Source organism: Rattus rattus, chromosome 9, assembly GCF_011064425.1.
Source record: "Rattus rattus isolate New Zealand chromosome 9, Rrattus_CSIRO_v1, whole genome shotgun sequence".
Taxonomy (NCBI): domain Eukaryota; kingdom Metazoa; phylum Chordata; class Mammalia; order Rodentia; family Muridae; genus Rattus; species Rattus rattus.
Genome location: NC_046162.1, coordinates 55,605,154 through 55,628,449, shown reverse-complemented (window position 1 = coordinate 55,628,449; position 23,296 = coordinate 55,605,154). Strand labels below are relative to the sequence as shown.

Here is a 23,296-nt window from a genome sequence, read left to right as displayed (position 1 = left end):
AAAAAAATCCCAAACTGGACTCAGACCAAACAACTAAAGGACAAAGTGGCAGACTATCCTTTTCCTTATTTAGACACTCAACTTGGCAGTCTCACTGCACCGTTTTAGCTTGTGATGGATAAGATCCTTATGCCTTTCACACTTATTAAATCATGTATCCTCCATTTTGAATTCAGGCAGTTGTTTTTGGAGCTGAACTCTGTTATCCATTTGACCACCTACCACCAGTTGAATCAGTCCCTGCATTCATGATTCCTTCTAGTCTCATACTGTTTAGAGATCTCGTAAGCAGTGAGATCTTTAACTATGAAAGCAGCTCAGAATCCTGTTAACGCAGCGATTTGATGTATATTAACAATATGCCAGAATAATTTAGCTCACAAACTATGTGTTGTTGTAAGGTAGTTGTGCTGAGATTTTTCTCATTGCTGACAAATGTACACCCAAAACATTCTCTGTAGTGTAATGAACCAGGATTTGAAACACCAGGCTTCTATTAATACCGCTAGACATTTGGGGTAAGGGAGGGTCGGTCCAAAACTGGCCTCTTAACTAGTCAAGGATGATCCAGCCCTAAGTTTTAAAAGCGCAGTAAGACCAGTGTCATCCCAACCTGCAGTTCTCAAAATGTGATAACTAGGTTGGGGAGAAACACGGAGAAAAGAAAATTTGAATACACATAGAAACACCGCAATACTAAGTTATGTCTCCACTGCAGTTTCTCCTTTGCCCTAAATTTAGACTGAGGTGAAGAGCTGGCAACTGACGCAGGACTAAAGGCTTAACCTGGGTTCGTGATTTTTACCATGCGAAGGAATACAGAAAATGTTCCATCTAGAGTTCAGGGAAAACGAGAAATGGAAAACGAAAAATCATGCAACAGCTCCAACGTCGCACTGGAGCTACAACAGGTCGAAACCCTCCCCAAGGAAAAGTCCAAGATGGCCGAGCTAAGAACCCGTAGAGGATGCAAGAGCCCGATCCCCCCGCGCCCTCCGCCCGCCCGGGGGAAATAAAGCGCTAAGTCACGCCTCCTTACATCACCGACAGACGTAATCTCGCTCTCCAGAAAACGTGCCGCAGGGCGCAGGCCCCGCCCCACAGAAAGAAGGGCGGCCCGCCCTAGACGTGAAGCACGCTGGGACTCCTCTCGAGCTTCCCGGCAGCCTCTGCGACGGGCGTGGTGCGTAAGGAGCTGACCAGCGGTGGCCGTTCTCCGTAAGATGGCGGACCGGCGGCGGCAGCGCGCTTCCCAGGACACTGAGGACGAAGAATCTGGTGCTTCGGGTTCCGACAGCGGCTCTCCGGCGCGGGGCGGCGGCAGCTGCAGCGGGAGCGCCGGAGGCGGCGGCAGTGGCTCGCTGCCTTCTCAGCGCGGCGGCCGCGGCGGGGGCCTTCATCTGCGACGGGTGGAGAGCGGGGGCGCCAAGAGCGCAGAGGAGTCTGAGTGTGTGAGTGAGCGCCTGCCGGGCGGCGACCCGGCAGGGGGCGGGGTGTAGGTGCTGTGGGATGCTGGACCTCCTGGTTGAGGGAAAGGTTATCCCGCTGCGAATTTGCATCCACCCAGAGCCCCAGGGAAGAAGGACTGGGTGGTTTCTGAGCTCAGGGCATGCAATGTTTACACTGACACTGGGGCTGGGATGTAGAGAAACGCCATTCTTCCTGTGACTTCTGAAGATTTTACCTTTCCCCGTATTCCTATCCAACCATTTGTGTTGACTCTTCAGTTGACCCCCCACGTTCATTTGCGGGTGGGCTCCCCACGTCTGGAAATTACGGCTCTAACCTGTGCTATCTTCTTCCTCTCAGGAGAGTGAAGATGGCATGGAAGGAGATGGTGAGTGATTTTACTTTATAGTGAATTCTTTTGGACATAAATCAAGGCCTCGTATATCTTACATTGGATTTCTCTCAGATTGTTAGGGGTTTTTCTGAGCGTGTGCCCGAGAGTGGCGTTTGTGTCACAGTGATTATGAGCATACTTGTTTTGTTTGGTTCCTTTTTGGACGGTGACAGATTGAGTACACTACGGTGACTTAGTGTACCACCTGACGACAGCACACTTTTTCATCAGTGTGGTCACAGACTTCTCCATCTGTAAACAGAAACTATAATTTTATCTGCCTCGAAAGTTGCCGCGTCCAAATTAAGTGAGAATGTTTGCCTGGCCCAAATCGAGCTGTCAGAAATGTAATAAATGTTTATATTTTTTTTTCTACCATCACATAATTTGTCTTTTCCTTTCAGCTGTTCTCTCCGATTATGAAAGTGCAGAAGATTCAGAAGTGAGTGTGATAGATTCTTTTTCCTTATGGCGTAACTCAGAAAATGTCTTTTAAAAACCTGCATCTGTCTGTATGGTACAAAAATTCCCTGACTTGTTCCTCTGCTTGTACATTCTTCGTGTGTGCTTTTAAAAGTCTGTTATAAGCTGGGTGATGGTGGTGCACGTCTTTCTTCCCAGCCTTGCTCATGACAGCAAGTTGAAACCACACCTCTTGAAGCGACAGGTTATACTTAGTTCATTTATTCTCAGTGAAGAAAGTGAGTTTCTGAATCAGAGTATACACTGCTGAAATCCTTTACAAGGCATTGGACAGTATACTTTATACTGTCCAGGTTGAGAAGGCAGCCACGTGACTAGCTCCCCACCCCTGTATTTTGAATACTTGAAAGGACCGAGTTCTGCTTAGTTCTGGAGCTTGGTGGCCTGACAGTCTAGCCTTCCTGGTGAGCTCCAAACCACAGAGAGACTGTCTCAGAAACTACAAAAGACACCTTTCCCAAGGAAGAATATCTGATTCTCTGAGTTCCACATGCATGTTTATACATGTGCACATTTCTGCACAGGGACACTATTCAAAATCTAGCATTTAGGAGTCAGGGGCAGGAAGAGTCTTTCAAGTTCAAGACCATCCTGGGAAATGAAACTTCAAAAATTTTTCATTTTATGTGTATGCATGTTTTACCTGAAAAAAATGTGTGCGTGTGTGTGTAGAGTTGGTCAGGTTTCAAGATTAAGGATTCACCAGAAACTTGTACTAAGTAAGGTTCAAGAAAGCCACTGCAGGGGTTGGGGATTTAGCTCAATGGCTTGCAAGGCCCTGGGTTCGGTCCCCAGCTCCGAAAAAAAGAACCAAAAAAAAAAAAAAAAAAGAAAGAAAGAAAGCCACTGCAGCCAGGTGGTGTGTAGGTCAGTTTCCATACATTGAGGCAGTGGAAGATCAGTGCTTTAACTGTAACGCTCAGACGCTCAGCTGAAGTGGAGACCCCAGTGTGTTGGAGATGTCAGGAAATTGAGGCAAACTGCAGCGTTCTTGGCCATAATCAAACTATTCTATCTTTTGGTTACTGTTGCTGTCATGAAACACCATGACCAAAAGCAACTTGGGGATTTTGCTCACATATCCCCAATCACAGTCCATTGAGGAAAGGGAAAGCAGGAACTCAAGCCTGGCCGACCGGAGGTGGGAGCTGATATAGAGGCCATGAGGGCTGCTACTCAGGCTTGCTCCTCATGGCTTGCTTAGCCTCCTTTCCAGATTTTCAGGGGGTTTTGTTTTAAAAGATGTATTTGTTTGTTTGTTTGTTTATTTATTTCATGTATATGAGTACATTGTCACTGTCTTCAGGCACACCAGAAGAGGGCATCAGATCCCATTACAGATGGTTGTGAGCCACCATGTAGTTGCTGGGAATTGAAGTCAGGACCTCTGAAGAACAACCAGTGTTCTTTTTTTTTTTTTTTCTTTTTTTTAACTAACCCTAACCCTAACCCTAACCCTAACCCTAACCCTAACCCTAACCCTAACCCTAACCCTAACCCTAACCCTAACCCTAACCCTAACCCTAACCCAGGGCCTTGTGCTTCCTAGGCAAGCGTTCTACCACTGAGCTAAATCCCCAACCCCGCAACCAGTGTTCTTCTTAACTGCTGAACCATCTTTCTTGTTTTCGTTCTTAGTGCCTCATGTGTAAGGGATGCTTTTTTTTTTTTTTTTTTTTTTAAGATTTTTTTTTTTGGGTTTGGGGATTTAGCTAAGTGGTAGAGTGCTTACCTAGCAAACGAAAGGGCCTGGGTTCGGTCCCCAGCGCCGGAAAAAAAAAAAAAGAAAAAAGATTTATTTTATTTATGTGAGTACACTGTAGCTGTCTCCAGATATACCAGAAGAGGGCATTACAGATGGTTGAGCCACCAAGTGTTTGCTGAGAACTGAACTCAGAAACTCTGGAAGAGCAGTAAGTGCTCTTAACCTCTGAACCATCTTTCTAGCCCACCTTCTTTCTTATGGAACCCAGGACCACAAGCCCAGTGATAGAACCACCTACAATGGGCTGGGCCCTCCCCCACTGACCACTAATTAAGAAAATGCCTTAGGGCCTACCAATCTTATGGGTCTATTCTCTCAATTGAGGTTCCCTTTTCTCAGATTATTACAAGTTGGTATAAAACAAAGAGAGCACATCTCCCCTAAAACAAAAGCCTATGACTACATGGATTCACTGCTGAATTCTTTCAACCTTTTAAGGGAGATCACCAATCCTTCTTTTTTTTTTTGGAGCTGGGGACCGAACCCAGGGCCTTGCGCCTCCTAGGCAAGCGCTCTACCACTGAGCTAAATCCCCAACCCCGATTACCAATCCTTCTTAAGTTATTCCGTAAGTAGAAAGAGAAGAAACATTGCCAAATTCAGTCTGTGAAACCAGTATAATCCTGGTATCAGAACCTGGTGAAGACATAATTAAAAACAACAGAGCATTTTCTCAGATGAGTATAAATCAGAAAATCTCAGCAAACCCAGTTCAGGAACACATGAAGAGTCTACATCATGACCAAGTGACTTCATCCCAGAGGTGCAAGGTTGGCGTGACATGGGTGAATTAATAAATATAATGTACCACATAGATAAGCTAAAGGACGGTGAACTCTCACAGAAGTTAGGGAGAGAGTCTCATTCATAAGGAATTGTTGGCCAGAGTTATGACTTGTTTCTCTTTTTTCTTTTTGAAAAAGAAACTGCTTATTGTTTCTAAATAAGAAAGTACCATATGTCACTGTATACTACTTGAAGTCTATAGAAAAGTAAAGTGAACTCAGGATTGGTGACATTGGAAAAAAAGAAACAGCCATAGAGCTGGTCCAGTATGGAAGTGTCTGAGGCTAGAAAGAGGTGTGGAACATGGAGTTAAAGTCACAGATGGTTGTGAGACGCCCAAAGTGGATGCTAGGAACTATGATCTGAACTTTGGTTCTCTCCACCTAGGCTCTGTCTGAGTAGTATATAGGAACATAAGTCTTATAAGTAATATAAGTCTCCTTGCAGAAAGTTGCAGGTGGAGCCAGACTTCATGTTTATACCTCCATGTCCATGACTCTCTCAGAGATTTGTGGACACTGACTTGAGTAGATAGATTAGAGCATTTTGTCTGGCTGTGAGTTAATCATACCTGTTGAAGAAAATATACTTTATTATGCTGCTCTTCGAGAGAACCTGAGTTTGGTTCTCAGTTCCTAGCATCCCCCCCCTTTTTTTTTTCTATTCTTTTTTCTTTTTTTTTTTTTTTCCTTTTTTTCTGGAGCTGGGGATCGAACCCAGGGCCTTGCGCTTGCTAGGCAAGTGCTCTACCACTGAGCCAAATCCCCAACCCTCCTAGCATCCCCTTTTGGGAGTCTCATAACCACCTGTAACTTTAGCTCCAGGGGCTCTCACACCCTTTTCTAGCCTCCAGAAACTTGCACACATATCTTTGACATTTATTATTGTGGGTGGGTAGGGACATATAACAGGCTTTGAGTCTGTTTTGGAGTCTCCTCAGCACTACACTGTTCTCTTTTGCCCAGTAAACAAAAATACGTTTATTTCTTTGTGTTTGTGTGTAAGATTGGATTTTACTTTACAGTCTTCGCTGGCCTGGAACTCACTGTGTATAAACATGATTGGCTTCAGATTCACATGTGTGCCTGCTTCTGCCTCCCTAAACTGTGATCAAAGGTGTGCATCATTATACCCAGCAAAATTAGTTTCTCAATAGGAATGCACAAACTTCCTCATTGATATTCTATCACAGCCTTTAGAGAATGCTGTATAAAACAAAGCTCCCTCATTAATAATGTTATTTGTAACAGTTAGACCTTTTTGTACTCGCCCCAGTTCCCAAATAATGAATGACATGGAGACTTATTTATGCGTTAATGCCTAGACCTTAAGCTATGCTTGTTCCTCACTAGCTGGTAACTTAATCCATTTATACTAATCTAAGTCCTGCCATTTGAATGTTACCTCTCTTCAATTTCATATATCCAACTCCCTTTGAGTCTAGGTGGCAAACTCCCTCCCCCTTTTCCCCTGAGTTCTCTCTGCCACATGTCATGTCTTACAATTCTGTTTTTTTTGCTATATGGGTCATAGGCTTTCTATTTTAACCAATCAGAAGTTGCCTTGGATAGGCAAGAAAGGACAGACACATCTTCACACAGTGTATGAAAACGTCACTCGAACAGTCAAAAATATTTTTTTAAAGATTTATTTATTTATTACATATAAGTACACTGTGGCTGACCTCAGACACACCAGAAGAGGGCATCGGGATCTTATTACAAATGGTTGTGAGCCACCATATGGTTGCTGGGAATTGAACTCATGACCTCTGGAAGAGCAGTCGGGTGCTCTTAACCGCTGAGCCATCTCTCCAGCCCTCACCCAGTGCTCTTAACCACTGAGCTATCTCTCCAGCCCCAAAAGTATTTTTAAATCTTTAAATTACCTAGATATCGTAGCATGTCTGTAAATCCACCTCTTGGATTCATAGTCAGCCTCAGCTATACAGTTAGACCCTGCTGAGAGAGAAGGGGAAAGGGGGGAGGCAGAGGGCTGGGTGAGAAACTCAGTGGTTAAAAGGTTAAAAACACTCACTATGGGGTTGGGGATTTAGCTCAGTGGTAGAGCGCTTGCCTAGGGCATAAGGCCCTGGGTTCGGGTCCCCAGCTCGAAAAAAAGAACCAAAAAAAAAAAACACTCACTATATGGCTAGAAAGATGGCTCAACAGTTAAGAGCACTGACTGCTCTTCCAGAAGTCCTGAGTTCAATTCCCAGCAACCACATGATGGCTCATAGCCATCTGCAATGGTATGTCTGAAGACAACTACAGTGTATTCCTATACATAAATAAATAAAAAATATAAATCTTTAAAAAAAAAAAAAAAAACCCACTCCCTACAGCCAGGTATATGCCTTTAATCCCAGTACTCAGGACGCAGCAGCAGGCAGATTTCTTGAGTTCCAGGCCAACCTGATCTACAGAGCTAGTTCCAGACAGCCAGGGCTACACAGAGAAACTGCCATGAAAAGACCAAAGAACAAACAATTACTGTTCTTATAGAGGACCCTAGTTCTGTTCCCAGCACCCCACCCTCATGGCAGCTCAGGGCCACCTGTAACTCCAATTCCAGGGGATTTTATGCCTTCTCATAGCCACAGGTCTCTGCATACATGCGGTGCATTAAAATATATTCAGGTATGCACATAGATGTGTAGAATAAAAACCATTTTCTTTTGAAGTTGAAATTCAGAGAGCATGTGAGTGGAAGAACATAGTGAAGTAGCAACCTGTGTATTCAGCAAGCACGCTTTTGTATTGTCTGCTCCATACCCTGGGATCCAGGAAAGTCCCGTCCGTTCCCCGAGCTGGGGTCGGAACTCAGTGCCTTGCGCTTGCTAGGCAAGCGCTTTACCACTGAGCTAAATCCCCAACCCCTCCAGGGAAGTTCTGAATGGTTCCTGTCCTTTCCTCTGGAACAGGAAACAGTGTAACTGCAGAGGATGGAAAGAGTCCAAGGTGCTTGTTAAGATGTGGATAGAGAAGCTTCTTGAGTTCTCTATTGTTTTTCTGAGAATCCTCAACTCTAGACACTTTGAAGACAAAGCATCCAGAGTAGTTGGGATGTAAACAGAAGTGGAAAGAATGGGAAGAGGGTTACTGGCTTGTTTGTCTAGGTCACTCAGGCAAGCTTAACTTCATTGAATAAAGTGCAGAACACTGAAAGGTTCTAACCCAGTCAGGACTACCTCTGACCAGATTCCTGGGACTAGCCTGAGCCTGAAATGAGAGGGCAGTCAGGTTTAGATTAGGTGCCGGTCAGAGAACAAGAGACCCCAGTGTGCACACAGCTAACGGGTGGTAGAAGGAACACATGACTGGTGGCTAAACCACCTTCCCTTCAACCCTTTTCTCTTTGAGCTCTTTAAACCTCCCTACATAATCTGTTGTTCTGTCTCCTTAGCACCAAATCTGGAGAGAATGGGGAGAAGATATGACCCTGTTAAAAACCATCACTTTTCCTGGGCGGAACTAGCCATACCTTCATTTCTTGTTTCATTTTAGTGTCCTAATGATACCTTTTTTTTTTTCTTTTCTTTTTTTTTAGGAGCTAGGGACCAACCCAGGGCCTTGCACTGAGGCAAGCGCTCTACCACTGAGCTAAATCCCCCCCCCTTTTTTTTTTTAAGTGGAGAGATCGAATATTCTTTGTCAGGAACTGGATCATTCAAACTTGATCTATCTGTTAAAGAAAAGGAAAAAAGCCAAGTGTGGTGACTCATATATTTAATGCTAGCACCAGGAGGCAGAGGCAGGTTTGAAGCTAGCCTGGACTGAATAGCAAGTTCCAGGACAGCCAGGACTACATGGCAAGACCTTCTCTAAGGAAAGGGGGGTGGGGAGAGTGATAGTAAGAGGGAAAGGAAGAGAGTATTCATACATTGGCTGTTTTTGTTTCTACAGCAGGTTGTTCTTTTAAGATTTTCCAGATAAAAATCTTATAATTTTATGGTTACTGTGCATAGTGTTTTCTCTAGGAATTTGTGCTATAGGAAATTCAGTACTCATAACATAAAAATACAGTCTTGGAACCTGGGGTGGTGGTGCACGCCTTTAATTCTAACACTTGGGAGGCAGAGGCAGGCAGATCTCTGTGTGCTCTAGGCTACCCTGGTCTACAGAACAAATTTAAACAAGCCAGGGCTACATAGTGGGACTCTGTCTCCAAAACAGCAACAAACTTGTGTAATCTGGGCCTGTAGTACAGATAACTTAGTGGTTAGTGCTTGTCTTGCCTATTTGAGACCCTGAGTCTGATCTGCACATTAGGGGTGGGGGTGAGTAAGTCATGGGGCTAGGACTATGGCTCAGTGGGAAAATAAATATACCCTAGGTTCAACCCTAGCTCCAAAAGAAGGGCTGTGGGGCCTTCGAGGTGACTCAGTGGGTAAGAGTACTTGCCATGAAGACTGGGTTTAGTTTCTGGAACCCACGTGTGCAAGGAGAAAATCAACTCCCAGATTGTCCTATGACCTTCACACGAGCCATGGAAAACTTTTGTCTTTGGTTTTCTCAGTCAGGTTAGAGAAATCCTGAGAGTTTAAGATCCTAGATTCAAAGGACCTCTGTGTGGTATTTTTTGGTTTTTGTTTTTTTCTTAAGTTGAAGAATGTGAAACCCAGGTTAGCATTGAACTCTCAACCTTCTTGCCTCAGCTTCCTGATTGGCTGGGATTATAGGTGTGTGCCACCTCACTGAAGCCACATACTCAGGAAGATTGGTAATTTCTACTGTAAGGCATTTGTAAAAACAATTGCGTGTGCGCGTGCGTGCGTGCGTGCGTGCGTGCGTGTGTGTGTGTGTGTGCGTGCGTGCGTGCGTGTGTGTGTGTGTGTGTGTTGGGGGGTAGTTCTGTAGTTCCCTGTTCTCTCGAAGTTTGGGTAGGAGTATTGGCTTAGGGTTGAATATAACGCTGCCTTGCCTTACTAGGCAGATATTCTACACAGAGATAATAACCCTCGCCTTTGTAATGCTTTTATATTTTGTGTTTAGTTTGTGTAGAGGCCAAAAGACAAGCTCTGGTATCATTCCTTAGGAGCTCTCCACTTTGTTTCTTGAGGTAGGGTCTCATGAGAACCAGAGGCGCCTCAGTTAGCCAACAAGACCCAAGAATCCCTCTGAGCCTCTCGAGCTCTAGGATTGCACGTGTGTACCACCATGCCTGGCTTTGTATCTAGCTGCTAGGTCTAGGTCTTCATGCTTTTGTGGCAAGCACTTCATCAAGCTATCTCCTCAGCCCATGTCTTGTTTTTATGGCAGGGTCTCCTAGCACAGGCTGGTCTCAATCTGTAGCTGAAAAATAACCTTCTACAACAGTCTTGTCTCTACCTCCCAGGAGCTAGAATTACAAGCATGAGCCACCGTACTTGCTGTGTTTGTTTCTAATTCTAACATTGTAGTGAAGTCTGTCAGGAAATGTTTCTCAAAATAATGGAAAATAAAAATGTACTATTCAGATCTTATCTCTAATTAACAAGGACACCTTTTCAGGGTGAAGAAGAATACAGTGAAGAGGAGAATTCCAAGGTAGAGCTGAAATCAGAAGCTAATGATGCTGCTGATTCCTCTGCAAAAGAGAAGGGAGAAGAAAAGCCGGAATCTAAAGGCACCGTGACGGGGGAGAGGCAAAGTGGGGATGGACAGGTCAGTACACAGCACAGCCCTCCCCCTGGGGGCTGGCACAGGGCCTCTCAACTCCTTCAAAGAGTAAGGAGGCCCTTATCTTCCAGGAGAGCACAGAGCCTGTGGAGAACAAAGTGGGTAAAAAAGGCCCTAAGCATTTGGATGATGATGAAGATCGTAAAAACCCAGCGTATATTCCCAGGAAAGGGCTCTTCTTTGAGCATGATCTTCGAGGACAGACTCAGGAAGAGGAAGTCCGGTAACAGCCATTTTTTGCTTTCCTGCTGCTGACTGCTATGCTTAGTACTTTCTGTATGTCAGATGCTTTCCTGACTTCTTTGCCTACACTGCCTCCTTTCCTATTCAGAACGTTTTAAGATGGGTATTACTGATGGGGAAGTGCAGCTCACAGTGCTAGCCCAGTAGCTAGGTGCCAGGCATGCCTCCACACACTCCGGAGTCTCAGCAAAAAGAGGTAGGTGTGGTAGTGTGCAGCCCAATCCCAGCTTTCAGGATGACGAGGCAGGAGGAATCTCAGAGAGGTGAGTTCCAGGCCAGTCTAGTCTACATACAACAGTTTCCAGGCCAGCCAGAGGTACATGGTGAGACCCTATCTTTAAAAAAGGAAAGATTTGGTGACTATTGATGGTAAATTAGCTAGGATCCAGATTTAGAGCAGATGTCCTCAGAGCCTTGGTCATTAAACCTCTACCACTTTAATCTGTGCCTCCTGAGATAGGAAACTTTTATAGGCCACATTTTAGTAGAGAGATAATTGTCTCAAGACACCTCTACTTGGTTTGGTCCAGACCCAAGGGACGGCAGCGAAAGCTATGGAAAGATGAGGGTCGCTGGGAGCATGATAAGTTCCGTGAGGATGAACAGGCTCCGAAGTCCCGACAGGAGCTAATTGCACTTTATGGCTATGACATTCGGTCTGCTCACAATCCTGATGACATCAAACCCCGAAGAATCCGGAAGCCTCGGTAAGAAAATTCGGGAGCCTTCTTAATCTTTTAAGTGACTGACTATGGGATATGCATAGTCTTCCTGACTGCTTTGTTGTTGTTATTTATTTGTGGAGGTCTCTGTTTGTTTGTTTTTCTTAATAATTTTACTGTTTCAGATTTGGAAGTCCCCCACAAAGAGATCCAAACTGGATTGGTGACCGATCAAGCAAATCCCATCGCCACCAGGGTCCTGGGGGCAACCTACCACCTAGGACATTTATTAACAGGAATGCAGCAGGTACTGGCCGCATGTCTACATCCAGGAATTATTCTCGATCTGGGGGCTTCAAGGAAGGTCGTACTAGTTTTAGGCCTGTGGAGGTTGGTGGGCAGCATGGTGGCCGGTCTGGTGAGACTCTTAAGCATGAAGCTAATTACCGGTCACGGCGTCTGGAGCAGACTCCTATGAGGGATCCATCTCCAGAACCAGATGCTCCATTGCTTGGAAGTCCTGAGAAAGAAGAGGTGGCCTCAGAGACACCAGCTGCTGTACCTGACATCACACCGCCAGCACCTGACAGACCTATTGAGAAGAAATCCTATTCCCGGGCAAGAAGGACCCGGACCAAAGTTGGGGATGCAGTCAAAGCAGCTGAAGAGGTTCCTCCTCCATCTGAAGGGCTCACTTCAGCAGCCACGGTCCCAGAAGCTACTCCTCCAGCTGCTAAGACTGGGAACTGGGAGGCTCCAGTGGATTCTACCACAGGTGGACTTGAGCAAGACGTGGCACAGCTAAATATAGCAGAACAAAATTGGAGTCCAGGACAGCCTTCATTCCTGCAGCCACGGGAACTTCGAGGTAGGCATTCCAGGCTGGGAACCAGATCTTACTATGTCACTGGGACTTAACCTCACAGGAATGCAGTGTATGACAGATGGCCCCTTACTCTTTAACAGGACAAACAGGGTAGATCCGTAGGTTTGTCTGCTTGTCTTCAGAGCAGTTTTTGTGTTCCCCAAGCCTGTCCGGCTGCTTCTGCACACTGCTGTCAATACTTAGCTCCCTAGTATTGGATGAATTTCCTCTTCTCTGTACAAAAATAATAGAAGAGGGCATCTTCAGGCTGTCTTGACCAGTGGGTAAATGTGAGAAGGCAGAAATGTATTTGATTTTGAATCTGGATATTTTGTTCTAAAGGAAATCCTTTCTAATATCCTTCTAGAGACAGACTTCTTAACTGGAACTATGTATACTGGTGCTTTTTGGTATGTTTTGAAATGTGGCTAGGAGGAAAAATTTAACTTTTAATTAATTTTATAAACACATGTATGGTGGTAGTGCCACATACCTTTAATCCCAGCACCAGGGAAGCAGAGGCAAGTAGATCTCTGTATTCAAGGCCAGGTTGGTCTACAGAGTAAGTTCCAGGACAACCAAGGCTACACAGAGAAACCCTGTCTCGGGAAAACAAACAAAATAAAAGCAAAGCACGTGTAGCTAGCAGATACCATTTTGTTTTTGAAAGCCCCCTTTTTTGAAAATTTTTATTTTTATAATTTATTTTTATTTCATGTGCATTCATGTTTTGCCTGCATGCATGTCTCTGAAGGTCTCAGATCCCCTGAAAGTTAACAGGCAGTTAAGGGTTGCCATATGGATTCTGGGATTTGAACTCAGGATCTCTGGAGGAGCAGCCAGTGCTCTTAACCCCTGAGTCATCTCTCCAGCCTGAAATTTTTTTTTTTTTTTTTTTTTTTTAAAAATTTTTTAATTTTTTATGTACATGTGCTGTCTTAGGTGATTTTCCTGCCACCATGTGTTCTGGGATTTGAACTCAGGACCTCAGCATGTGTAACCACTAGCCATCTCTGCCCCTGAAATTTTAATTTATGTATGTAGTAGGTGTTTTTCCTGCACCTGTGTCTGTGCAGCATGTGTGTACAGTGCCCATAGAGGCCAGAAGAAGACATCAGAACCCTTGAAAAGAGAATTACAGATGTTTGAGCTGCCATGTGGCTGCTGGTATTAAACCCAGGTCTGGAAGAGCAACCAGTGCTCCTCACCCCTGAGCCATCTCTCCAGCCCTCTAGGTCAGACTTAAGGATTGGAAATCTTCGTAAGCACTGGGAATTTTGCCACTCTACTTTGGTACAGGTGACCTTATTTTAATTATTATTTCTTTTGGTTTTTGAGATTACAATTACACCGTTTTTCCATTCCCTTTCTTCCTTCCAAACCCTTGCATGTACTCTACTCTTCTTGCTTTCTTTGAAATTCATGGCTTTTCATTAACTGCTTCATTAATTGTTATATGCACGTGTGTGTGTGTGTGTGTGTCTGTCTGTCTGTCTGTCTGTCTGTCTGTCTGTATTCCTAAAGACATAATTATTCACCTCACTCAGTCTGTATAATGTTGCTTGTGTATATGTTTTTAGAACTGACACTCTTGGTGTCCTGGATAACCATTGGTGTACTCTTCCTAGAGGAAGACTGTCTCCTCCTCTCAGCATCCCTTCGTTGTTTGTAGGTCTTTGTGTAGGGTTAAGGCCCGGTAGGCTTTTCACTCTCCACTTTGGCAAGTCTGTGGTTGTTCTTGTTCAGCTCATGTTTGGGAGAATTTATGGGTGTAGTTTCTGATGGTACTAGGAAACATAGTCTCTCAGCAAACTCCCTGATCTGTAGCTCTTAAACTCTTTCAACCTCCTCTTCCTCAGAGCCTTATGGGTAGAACTTGTTTTCTGGGAGTATCTGCTGGGACTGAGTTCCAAAACTGCATTTTGATTGGTTGTGTTTTGGTTTTCTGTAATGGTCTTCACCTATTGCAAAGCCAAGTTTCCTTGATTGGTGGACAAGACTACATTGATCTGTGGTATAAGGACAAATATGTAGAATGTAGTTAGGGATTATGCTGGTTTAGTAAAATGGTGCTTGTAGATTTTCCTCCAAGATCCATGACCCTACTACCTTGAGTAGTTGGCTAGATTTCCCTCTTATTGAGCAGGTCTTATGTCCAGTTAGAGAACGGCACCATTGGTCTATCTGTGCCGTGCTGGTCACTCTTGTGGTTCATAGGTGCCTTAGTTGGGTATTGCTGCTTGCTTCTTTCCTAGAAGCTTGTGTGGCGCTTGCTGGTACCATGAAAGCTAGTTGTCAGAAAAAAGACTTCCAGGTCAGTTCCAGCTCAGGAGTCTCTGGGCTGGTACGGGTGATTTTTGAGCACCAAAAATTAGTGTAAACTATTGGCCCTAGAGTTGATCTCTGGACAGAGAAGTATACTTTTCATACTTTTGATACTTTACTGATATATTTGGTTTTATATTGATATATTGGGTTTTATACTGTCTATAAGACATTTGTTAAACTAAAACCAATTATTTTATTTTTTTTTAAGATTTATTTGCTTGAGATCTAGAGAAATGGCTCATTGATTAAAACCCCATATTATTCTTTCAAACAACTCAAGTTCAATTCCTCACACCCACATCAGGCAGCTCATAACTGCCTGGAACTCCAGGTTTACGGAGTCAACACCTGTCTTAGTTAGGGTTTTACTGCTGTGAACAGACACCATAACCAAGGCAACTCTCATAAGGACAGCACTTAATCAGGGCTGGCTCACAGGTTCAGAGATTGAGTCCAGTATCATCAAGGCAGGAACATGGCAGCATCCAGGCTGCAGGAGGAGCTGAGAGTTCTACATCTTCATCTGGAGGCTGCTAGTGGAACACCGAATTCCAGGCAGCTAGGATGAGGGTCTTATAGCCCACACCCACAGTGACACACCTCCTCCAACAGGGCCACACATTCCAATAGTGCCACTCCCTGGGCCAAGCATATACAAATCATCACAACACCTCTCTGACCTCCTTAAGCTCATACACATAAATAAATTTACTTGTTTATTTTAGGGGATTTATTTACTTTATGTATATGAATATTTTTGCCTGCATGTATATTTGTGCACTACATATATGTCTGGTGCTCTCTTAGGCCAGAAGAGGGGATAGAATTCCATAGAACTAGAGTTACTGATGGCTGTAAGCCATCACCATCACATAGGTACTGGGAATCAAACCTGGTCCTTTGCAAGAGCTCTTAAGAGTACTCTTAACCACTTAGCCATATCTTAATTCTAAGTAATTTTTATCCAGAGAGAATATAATCTCCTTTCCATATCTAGTGTTATTAGGAAACATTTGGGTCAACATTTTATAGTATGTTTAATAATATGCTACAGTCTCCCAGTATATAGGGAAATACCTTATTTAGTAGGAAAAACTGGAATTTGAGTTTATTTACTAGTCTTTTTTTCAAGATGTTAGGTTTCAAAGGTTTTTTCAAGATGTTAGGTAATTTTCAAATGTTAGCATTAACAGCAGTTAGTTTAAAACATTTATTTTGTGTCCATATGTGTATGCACACGTACCTAAATAGACCTGTGTACATTACATGTGCGGGTATTGGATCCCCTAGAACTTGACTTCGAGGCCAGCCTGGTCTACAGATTGAGTTCCAGGACAACGAAGACCACACAGAGAATAACAAGTAAAACAGACAGTTTTAAAGGATGGGAGTACTTGTTATTTCCTGATGGTACCTTTGAATCCTATTCACATTTCTCTGTTCTCAACCAGTGACTTTTTGGTATGTTGCAGGTATGCCTAACCACATCCATATGGGAGCAGGACCTCCACCTCAGTTTAACCGGATGGAAGAAATGGTACAGAAGTGGGGAGGAGGAAGGAAGGCTGGGGCTGTACCCTTGGTGGTAGAGAATACTTATACCCTGATTGACTCCAATACTGTTTAAAAAAGTGTTGGGATATAGAGTCTCACTGTTTAGCTCTGGCTGGCCTGGAGCATCCTATGTAAACTAGGTAGCCTTGGACTGGGAAAGATCTGTCTGTCTCTGCCTCCCAACTGCAAGCACTAAAGATGTGCACAACCCTAGTTAATACGACAACACCATGACCAAAGCAGCTTTAGAAGAAGGCACTTAGTTGGGCTTTCAGTTAGGGGGTTTAGAGGCCATGATGACAGAGCAAAGACATGGCAGTGGGTATATCTGAGAGTTTACATCTTGATCCAAAAGTAGGAGGCAGAGACAGCACATCTAGAACGGCCCAGTCTTTTGAAATCACAAAGCCCACCCGAGTGACATACCTGCCAATCTTTCCCAAACAGTTCTGCTAACTGAGGACCTGGTATTCAGAGCCGGATCATCCTCATTCAGATGCCACGTTTGTTCTCTGTTAAGGCCAACATAATCTCTTTATTGTTAGAGATGCCCTTATCCCTTACCACAGACTGGCCTGGAACTGTATAGCTCAGGTTAGCTTCACACTCACAGTTCTCCTGCTTTTGATTCCCATGTTCTGAGATTACAGGTTTAGGCTGCCATGCCAGCCAATGTAAGTTCTTGACAGCAGTTTTTCAGATTATTCATGGGGTTTTGTTTTGTTTTAATTTGGACCTTGGAAGTGTAGAGCATTTAGGTTCAGATGCTGGTGTTTTTCACCAATTTTCCAGTTCATTTTATAAATACTTATTAAATACTGTCATGTACTAAGTAGTACAGCATAAAGCAGGTAGGAGTTGATATGAGAATCACCTCTCTGACTCTTAATCAGACCTCTCTATTTCAGGGTGTGCAGAGTGGTCGAGCTAAGCGTTACTCTTCCCAGCGGCAGCGGCCTGTGCCAGAGCCCCCTGCTCCTCCTGTGCATATCAGTATCATGGAGGGACATTACTATGATCCACGTGAGTCCTTTCTTAACTCTAAAGAGAATTAAGTGCCAAGTCTTCCAAACTTTCATTTCCCCTCTGGCTTCGCAGTGGTCATCCCACATTGTCTAGTTGCTATTTTCTTCATATGAAAATCTCAGAATTTAAAAGTCTGCAGGACAGAAAGAGTTGCTGTTGTGGTATGAAGGGTCAGGGTTTATAAGAATCTTGATATATCTTACAGTGCAGTTCCAGGGACCAATCTATACCCATGGTGACAGCCCTGCCCCACTGCCCCCACAGGGCATGATTGTACAGCCAGAAATGCACCTTCCTCACCCAGGTAAGCTTGCACTCGTCTTGTGTATAGTAGCAAGGATTTGTGTTAGGACTCTACAAACCCTGCCTTTTCAATACTACCATGCTGTCGGATGCTGACTGCCCTGGCTGCTTATGAAGCAGACTCAGTTTGAAGCCCCATGTTAAGGAGTGCCGTCTAGCCTGCAGTGCTTTGTGGTCCGAGTTAAGCCATCTCAACATAAAAGTGGAGAGAACTACAGTTTTTGTTTTCCTTTTTTGCCCAGGTTTACACCCCCACCAGTCACCAGCACCTCTGCCCAATCCGGGTCTCTACCCACCACCAGTGTCCATGTCCCCAGGACAGCCACCGCCCCAGCAGTTGCTTGCTCCTACCTACTTTTCTGCTCCGGGTGTCATGAATTTTGGTAACCCTAGTTACCCTTATGCTCCGGGAGCACTGCCTCCTCCTCCACCTCCTCATCTGTATCCTAACACACAGGTAAGATACCTGAGGTTTCTAGGTTTGCATCCTTTAATTCACACAGGACTGTGATAAGGGAGAATAGAATGTAAAAGAACTTTGTCAGAGCATTTCAATGCCTCTGATCCTCCTTTGTGGCACTAGGATGCCCCTTGGTGGTCAGGAACTGGAAATACAGCTTATAATGTCTATCACTGCTTATTTTCTGAGTTGTTTCTTGGTTTTTGTTCTTGTTTTGGACACAGGGTATCTTGTAGCCCTCACTGGCCTGGAACTTGCTATATAAACAAGGCATGCTGGCCTCATTCACAGAGAATCCACCAGCCTGTACCTCCTGAGTGCTGGGATCAAGGGCGTGTATCACTAAGCATGACCCTGTTTGGTTTTTTTGTTTTGTTTTAAGCTAGAATCTTCCTGTAGCCCTGTGTGGCCTACAATGTATGTCTCAGCCTGTTGACTTTGAGGTACTTGGGAAAACCATGCTTGGCTTTCCCTTCAGTTTCTTTAAGGATCGGTGTCTTGCATTATATTTTGGGGTGTCCTGGACAGCAAAGCCTACCCCTGTCCTGATACCATCTGGCATCTAGAATGCCAGGACTAAGTTCACCTTTCTGTTGTCAGATAATGGAGTGATTATAGAGTTGGACACTACTTTAAAAAATGAAATCAGGGGCTGCAAAGATGGTTCAGTGGTTAAGAGCACTTGCTGCTTTTGCAGAAGACCCAGGTTCAGTCCTATCACCCACAGCAGGCAGCTCACACTGGCAGCACCTCCAGCTTGAGGGGTTCTGATAACTTTTCGTGACCTGTGAGGGCACCAACATTCACTCCCAGAGACACTGTCTTCATTAAGATTACTGTTGCTGTGAAACAAGACCAAGAACAACTTGGGGAGGAAAGAGCTTTCTTTGCTTACACTACTGTCACTGTTGATCACTGAAGGAAGTCAGGCCAGGAACCTGGAGGTGGGAGCTGATGATGTAGAGGCCATGGAGGAGTGCTGCTCTCTGTTTTCTTGCTCTTCGAGATTTGCTCAGCTTGTTTTCTTTTTCTTCTTTTTTGTTTGTTTGTTCGTTTGCTTTTACAGTCAGGGAAAACTGACTGTGTGGTGTTTGGCAGAGAAAACACTGCTATTGGACAGCTGTAGTTTTATTCACATAGTAGTCTCATTGCACATGGTCCAAGAACACTCAAATAAGAACACAAATAAAATCAGAAGTTAAAGATTGGTCTTCAAACATCATAACCAGCAATGCCAGGTTTGCCTGTGATCTCTCTGATATAAAACCACATCCACATCAGTGGCCACCAAGCCATTCAGCACAGCTTCCTTAACTGTGAGCTGTTTTAAGCTGCTGGTTTCAGCACTGTGAATTTGGTTAATTGTGAATTATTTTTTTCATACTCTGAATATAGTTGTAGGGAGTTCAGCAGGAGTTGGGGTGGTGCCAAAATGTGGGTAATTGAGACTTTGAGTAAGTCAGCCCTGGGGCCTCCTTCTTGAAGCTACGGATGAACTTGGCTGTGATCTAAGGTAGAAGGGCTAGCTCGCTGAACCACTGGCTCTTGGGGGGTTTTTTTGGTTTTTTTGGTTTTAGGTTTTGGGGGCTTTTGTTGTTGCTGTTTTGAGACAGGGAGTCACAACGTATTTTCACCCCCAGCCCAAAAAAGAAAATGTATTATTAAAAAATAGAAATTCTTCCTAGCAAGCGCAAGGCCCTGGGTTCAGTCCCCAGCTCCGAAAAAAAGAAAAGAAAAAAAAAATTCTTTAGTGCTTTTTTTTAAAGATTTATTTATTATATATAAGTACACTGTAGCTGTCTTCAGACACAAGAAAGCACCAGATCTCATTACAGATGGTTGTGAGCCACCATGTGGTTGCTGGCATTTGAACTCAGGACCTCTGGAAGAGCAGTCAGTTCTCTTAACCACTAAGCCATCTCTCCAGCCCATGTGCTTTTTGTTTTTGCAGTTAGCTAACATTTTCTGTTTTTCATAATTTGGTTAATTCTTAACTTTTTTCTCCTGCTGGCTTGTGGGTTCCTAGGCTCCATCACAGGTGTATGGAGGAGTGACTTACTATAACCCTGCCCAGCAGCAGGTACAGCCAAAGCCCTCTCCACCCCGGAGGACTCCCCAGCCAGTCTCCATCAAGCCCCCTCCATCTGAGGTATGGCTCCCTCCCATACTCCTAACATACGGGCTTTGCTTTCTCCAGAGAATTTCTTTTCTCTTCCTTTTAGGGTGTGTTTCTATGGAAGTCTTTCTTTTTTTATTTTGTATGGCGTGGTATGATAACAATTTCCAACTTTATTTGTTTCAGGTTGTAAGCAGGGGTTCCAGTTAATAAGAGTTTTCGACTATTTTAAGTATAACATCATGTGAATGTAAGTACCCAATGTACTGCGACTCTTAGTCTAAGACTGACGCTCACACTTAGGTGCTTAATAAAACCACCTCATTAATGCCGTCTCAGGGAACTTGTTTTATGAATGCACTGGGCAGAATTGACGAGCAGCCTCTCCTACCTTCAGATTTTCCCTCGGGAAACTGCAGAATGAAAATACAGGAGCCCAGTCTAAACTAGATTAAGGAAAGAAAAAAAAAATGAGTTAAATTTGTTATAGCCGAAAAAGCAAATTGTAAAGATTTTAAGAAGAGAGGGCTGGAGAGATGGCTCAGCGGTTAAGAGCACTGACTGCCCTTCCAGAGGTCCTGAGTTCAATTCCCAGCAACCACATGGTGGCTCACAACCATCTGTAATGAGATCTGATGCCCTCTTCTGGTGTGTCTGAAGACAGCTACAATGTACTCATATATAATAAATAATCTTTAAAAAAAAAAAAGATTTTAGAAGAGCATGGCTGTGGGGCTGCCACAGGGCTTTGAGGAGTGTGTGTGGGAGGTAAGCCTGGCCCAAGCCAGCCTCAAACTTTCCTTCTTGCTGCTCTCACCTCCGAAGTACTCAGATTACAGGTGTGGCCACCACACCTGATTCTGGGATACTTTTATTGCTGTTTTGTTTGGTGGTCATTAAAGCACATTATTTAGAAGCATGTTCAAGGGCTTATTATTAGACTTGATCCTTGGCGCCAAATAAACCACATTATTTAGAAGTGGGTCTCTGGGCTGGAGAGATTATTAAGACTTGATCTTCCAGAGGTCATGAGTTCAAATTAAACCACATGGTTCACAATTTAGATCTGATGCCCTCTTCTGGGTATCTCTACAGATGCTTATATAATAAATAAATAAATCTTTAGATGCCTTATATAAATAGTTATAGGTCCAACTGACACACAGTTCTTCTCCTTTTAACTCTCAATAGAACAGGAGAGGTGGAAACTCAGGAGAGAAGAGAAATGCAGCTGGCTGTTACTACTCAGAGGGCTTCGAGGTGTGGGGTGGCCCTGCCAGCAGACGGAGGTTGAGGCCCTCTTTCTCTGAGGATAGGTCTGCTGGAGAGAGAAGAAACGGGTGGCTGCCTTCCACCTCCACTCCTCACTCGAGCTGCCTGGACTTAGGGAGCAGAGACTGCACAACCCAGGCTTCAGAAGCCTGGTTTTTACTTTCTCCCCGGAAATTCAAGTGTCTTCTGCTCCCGGGGAAGCTTCTTCCTGCTTGTTTGTTTGAATGTTTATTTTTTAAAGCCTGATTTACCCTTCTTAAGTTAATGTTTTTAGTTTTTTCTCCTTTTCCCTGCTCTGCCCTGACTTTACGTGAAGCAAGTTCATTTTAGTTCATTCTAGCCTTTCTGGGTTCCTTTTTGATTCCTTCCTCTACTCCCACTTAATTGAGAATGTTTCGACCAAGTGTAAAAATAGCTGGCCTTTTCCATGTGCTTGGTCTTTGTTGCTCTTTAACTCCTCTAAGCCTGTGGAAGCTGTCTGCACGCAGTGTCCAGTGTAAAGGGGAGCTCAGAGTGGGTGAGTAGGAGCCTTGTCTAGGGCGTAGGTTTATAAATCTGAGCCTTCAAGAGTACTCTCTTCTAATGGGCTTCAGGCCTCTCCTGAGGCAGAATCTGCTGTGGGATGCTTTTGTGAGGAAGGAGGGTGGAGTGAGACCCTCTGCACGGTTAAGGGAATGCACTGCTAAGTCCTCAGGGCTGTCTTTGAGGTAAGTGAATTAGTGGGCCCTGCTTCTTTTCTTTGTAGCCCTCCTGCTACATCCCCTTCCCAGTTGTGGACCAATGCATCTCTAGAGGCAATGCTACCCAGCAGTCTGTCTGCCTTGTCTTTGGCAGTTCTTCTCCATGCCTTCCCTGCTACAAGTGTTTTTAGATGTTATTACTGTACTTTCCCCAAATTCTGCTCCTGTACTTGCAAACTGAAGGTAACTACACCTAAGGAAGCAAGTCACCTTGTGGGCAAAGGCTGTCCCTATTTTCCCTCTCATGGCACCATACTACATCCCTGTGCCCCTGTGGAAGTCTGTTACTGCAGCACTGTGCCTGCCAGAGTTCCTACAGCAGCTGAGGGAGTAGGTGACGGCTGTCTCTCTCTAGTAATGTCACTGTTTTTATTCTGCCCTCCTGCAGCTGGCCTAACCACTCTTGTGTTGGGGTTGGGGGATAACCCTCAAGGAGGAGATAACTAAGAGGTTCTTCCAGGGGTAGCTGGTGGTTGTGCCTTTTATAGGCTTCCCTTTGCCTTAAACCTGAAGATGTCTCCTCAAGCCTGTGGGCAGCTGGCCCAGATTCCCAGACTAAGACACTGTGACAGTTGTCTGTTGCTCCACTGTGTTTAGTTGCAAAGATTTCACCTTGTGTGTTGTTTTCTGTTATTGTTTTAAAGGGTGCACATTTGTGATCAGCATTGTGACTTGGAGAAAATAAAATTTAGACTGTAGACCTGACTCTGTTGCCAGTTATTGTGTGTCTTGATTTGGGAGGGAAGAAAGACTCAATTTCACTACAGAATTATAGTCATAATTTGAGCCAGACTGGTAAAATGGAAGACCAGAGAGGTAAGGAGCCCCCTCAAGGCCCTAAGTTTGAAACCAACAGTTTCTCATCCTTTTTTTCTTTGTTTGTTTGTTTGTTTGTTTTTCAGACCAGGGCTCATGTAGCTCGGGTTGACCTCTTAACTCACCTTTAGCTGAAGATCAGCTTCCCAGGGGCTAGGATTTCAGGTGTGGGCCGCCACATAACAGTTTCTGACTTATTTGTTTTAGATATTTATATTTGTTGGAGTTTTTTGAGACCCTGTGTCACTGCACCACGATGCCCAGCTGTAGATAGCTGTCTTTTATTGGAGACCCTGTGTCACTGTGCACCACGATGCCCAGCTGTAGACAGCTGTCTTTTATTGGAGACCCTGTGTCACTGTGCACCACGATGC

General features: G+C 44.3%; 1 protein-coding gene and 1 pseudogene across 1 annotated transcript; one reads left to right on the top strand and one right to left on the bottom strand.

Moving 5' to 3' along the window:
- The first annotated feature begins 122 nt into the window (after positions 1-122).
- On the top strand, positions 123-22,811 carry Casc3 (CASC3 exon junction complex subunit). The gene is made up of 14 exons (XM_032912291.1): positions 123-1,451; positions 1,810-1,837; positions 2,248-2,285; positions 10,370-10,522; positions 10,609-10,760; positions 11,311-11,487; positions 11,628-12,310; positions 16,108-16,172; positions 17,098-17,212; positions 17,421-17,519; positions 17,761-17,975; positions 20,005-20,127; positions 20,281-20,344; positions 21,286-22,811. Exons 1-13 carry the CDS (start codon positions 1,224-1,226, stop codon positions 20,302-20,304), a joined length of 2,100 nt encoding a protein of 699 aa, XP_032768182.1. The 5' UTR covers positions 123-1,223; the 3' UTR covers positions 20,305-20,344; positions 21,286-22,811.
- Positions 19,191-19,954, bottom strand: LOC116909054 (annotated as a pseudogene).
- Positions 22,812-23,296: the final 485 nt, after the last annotated feature.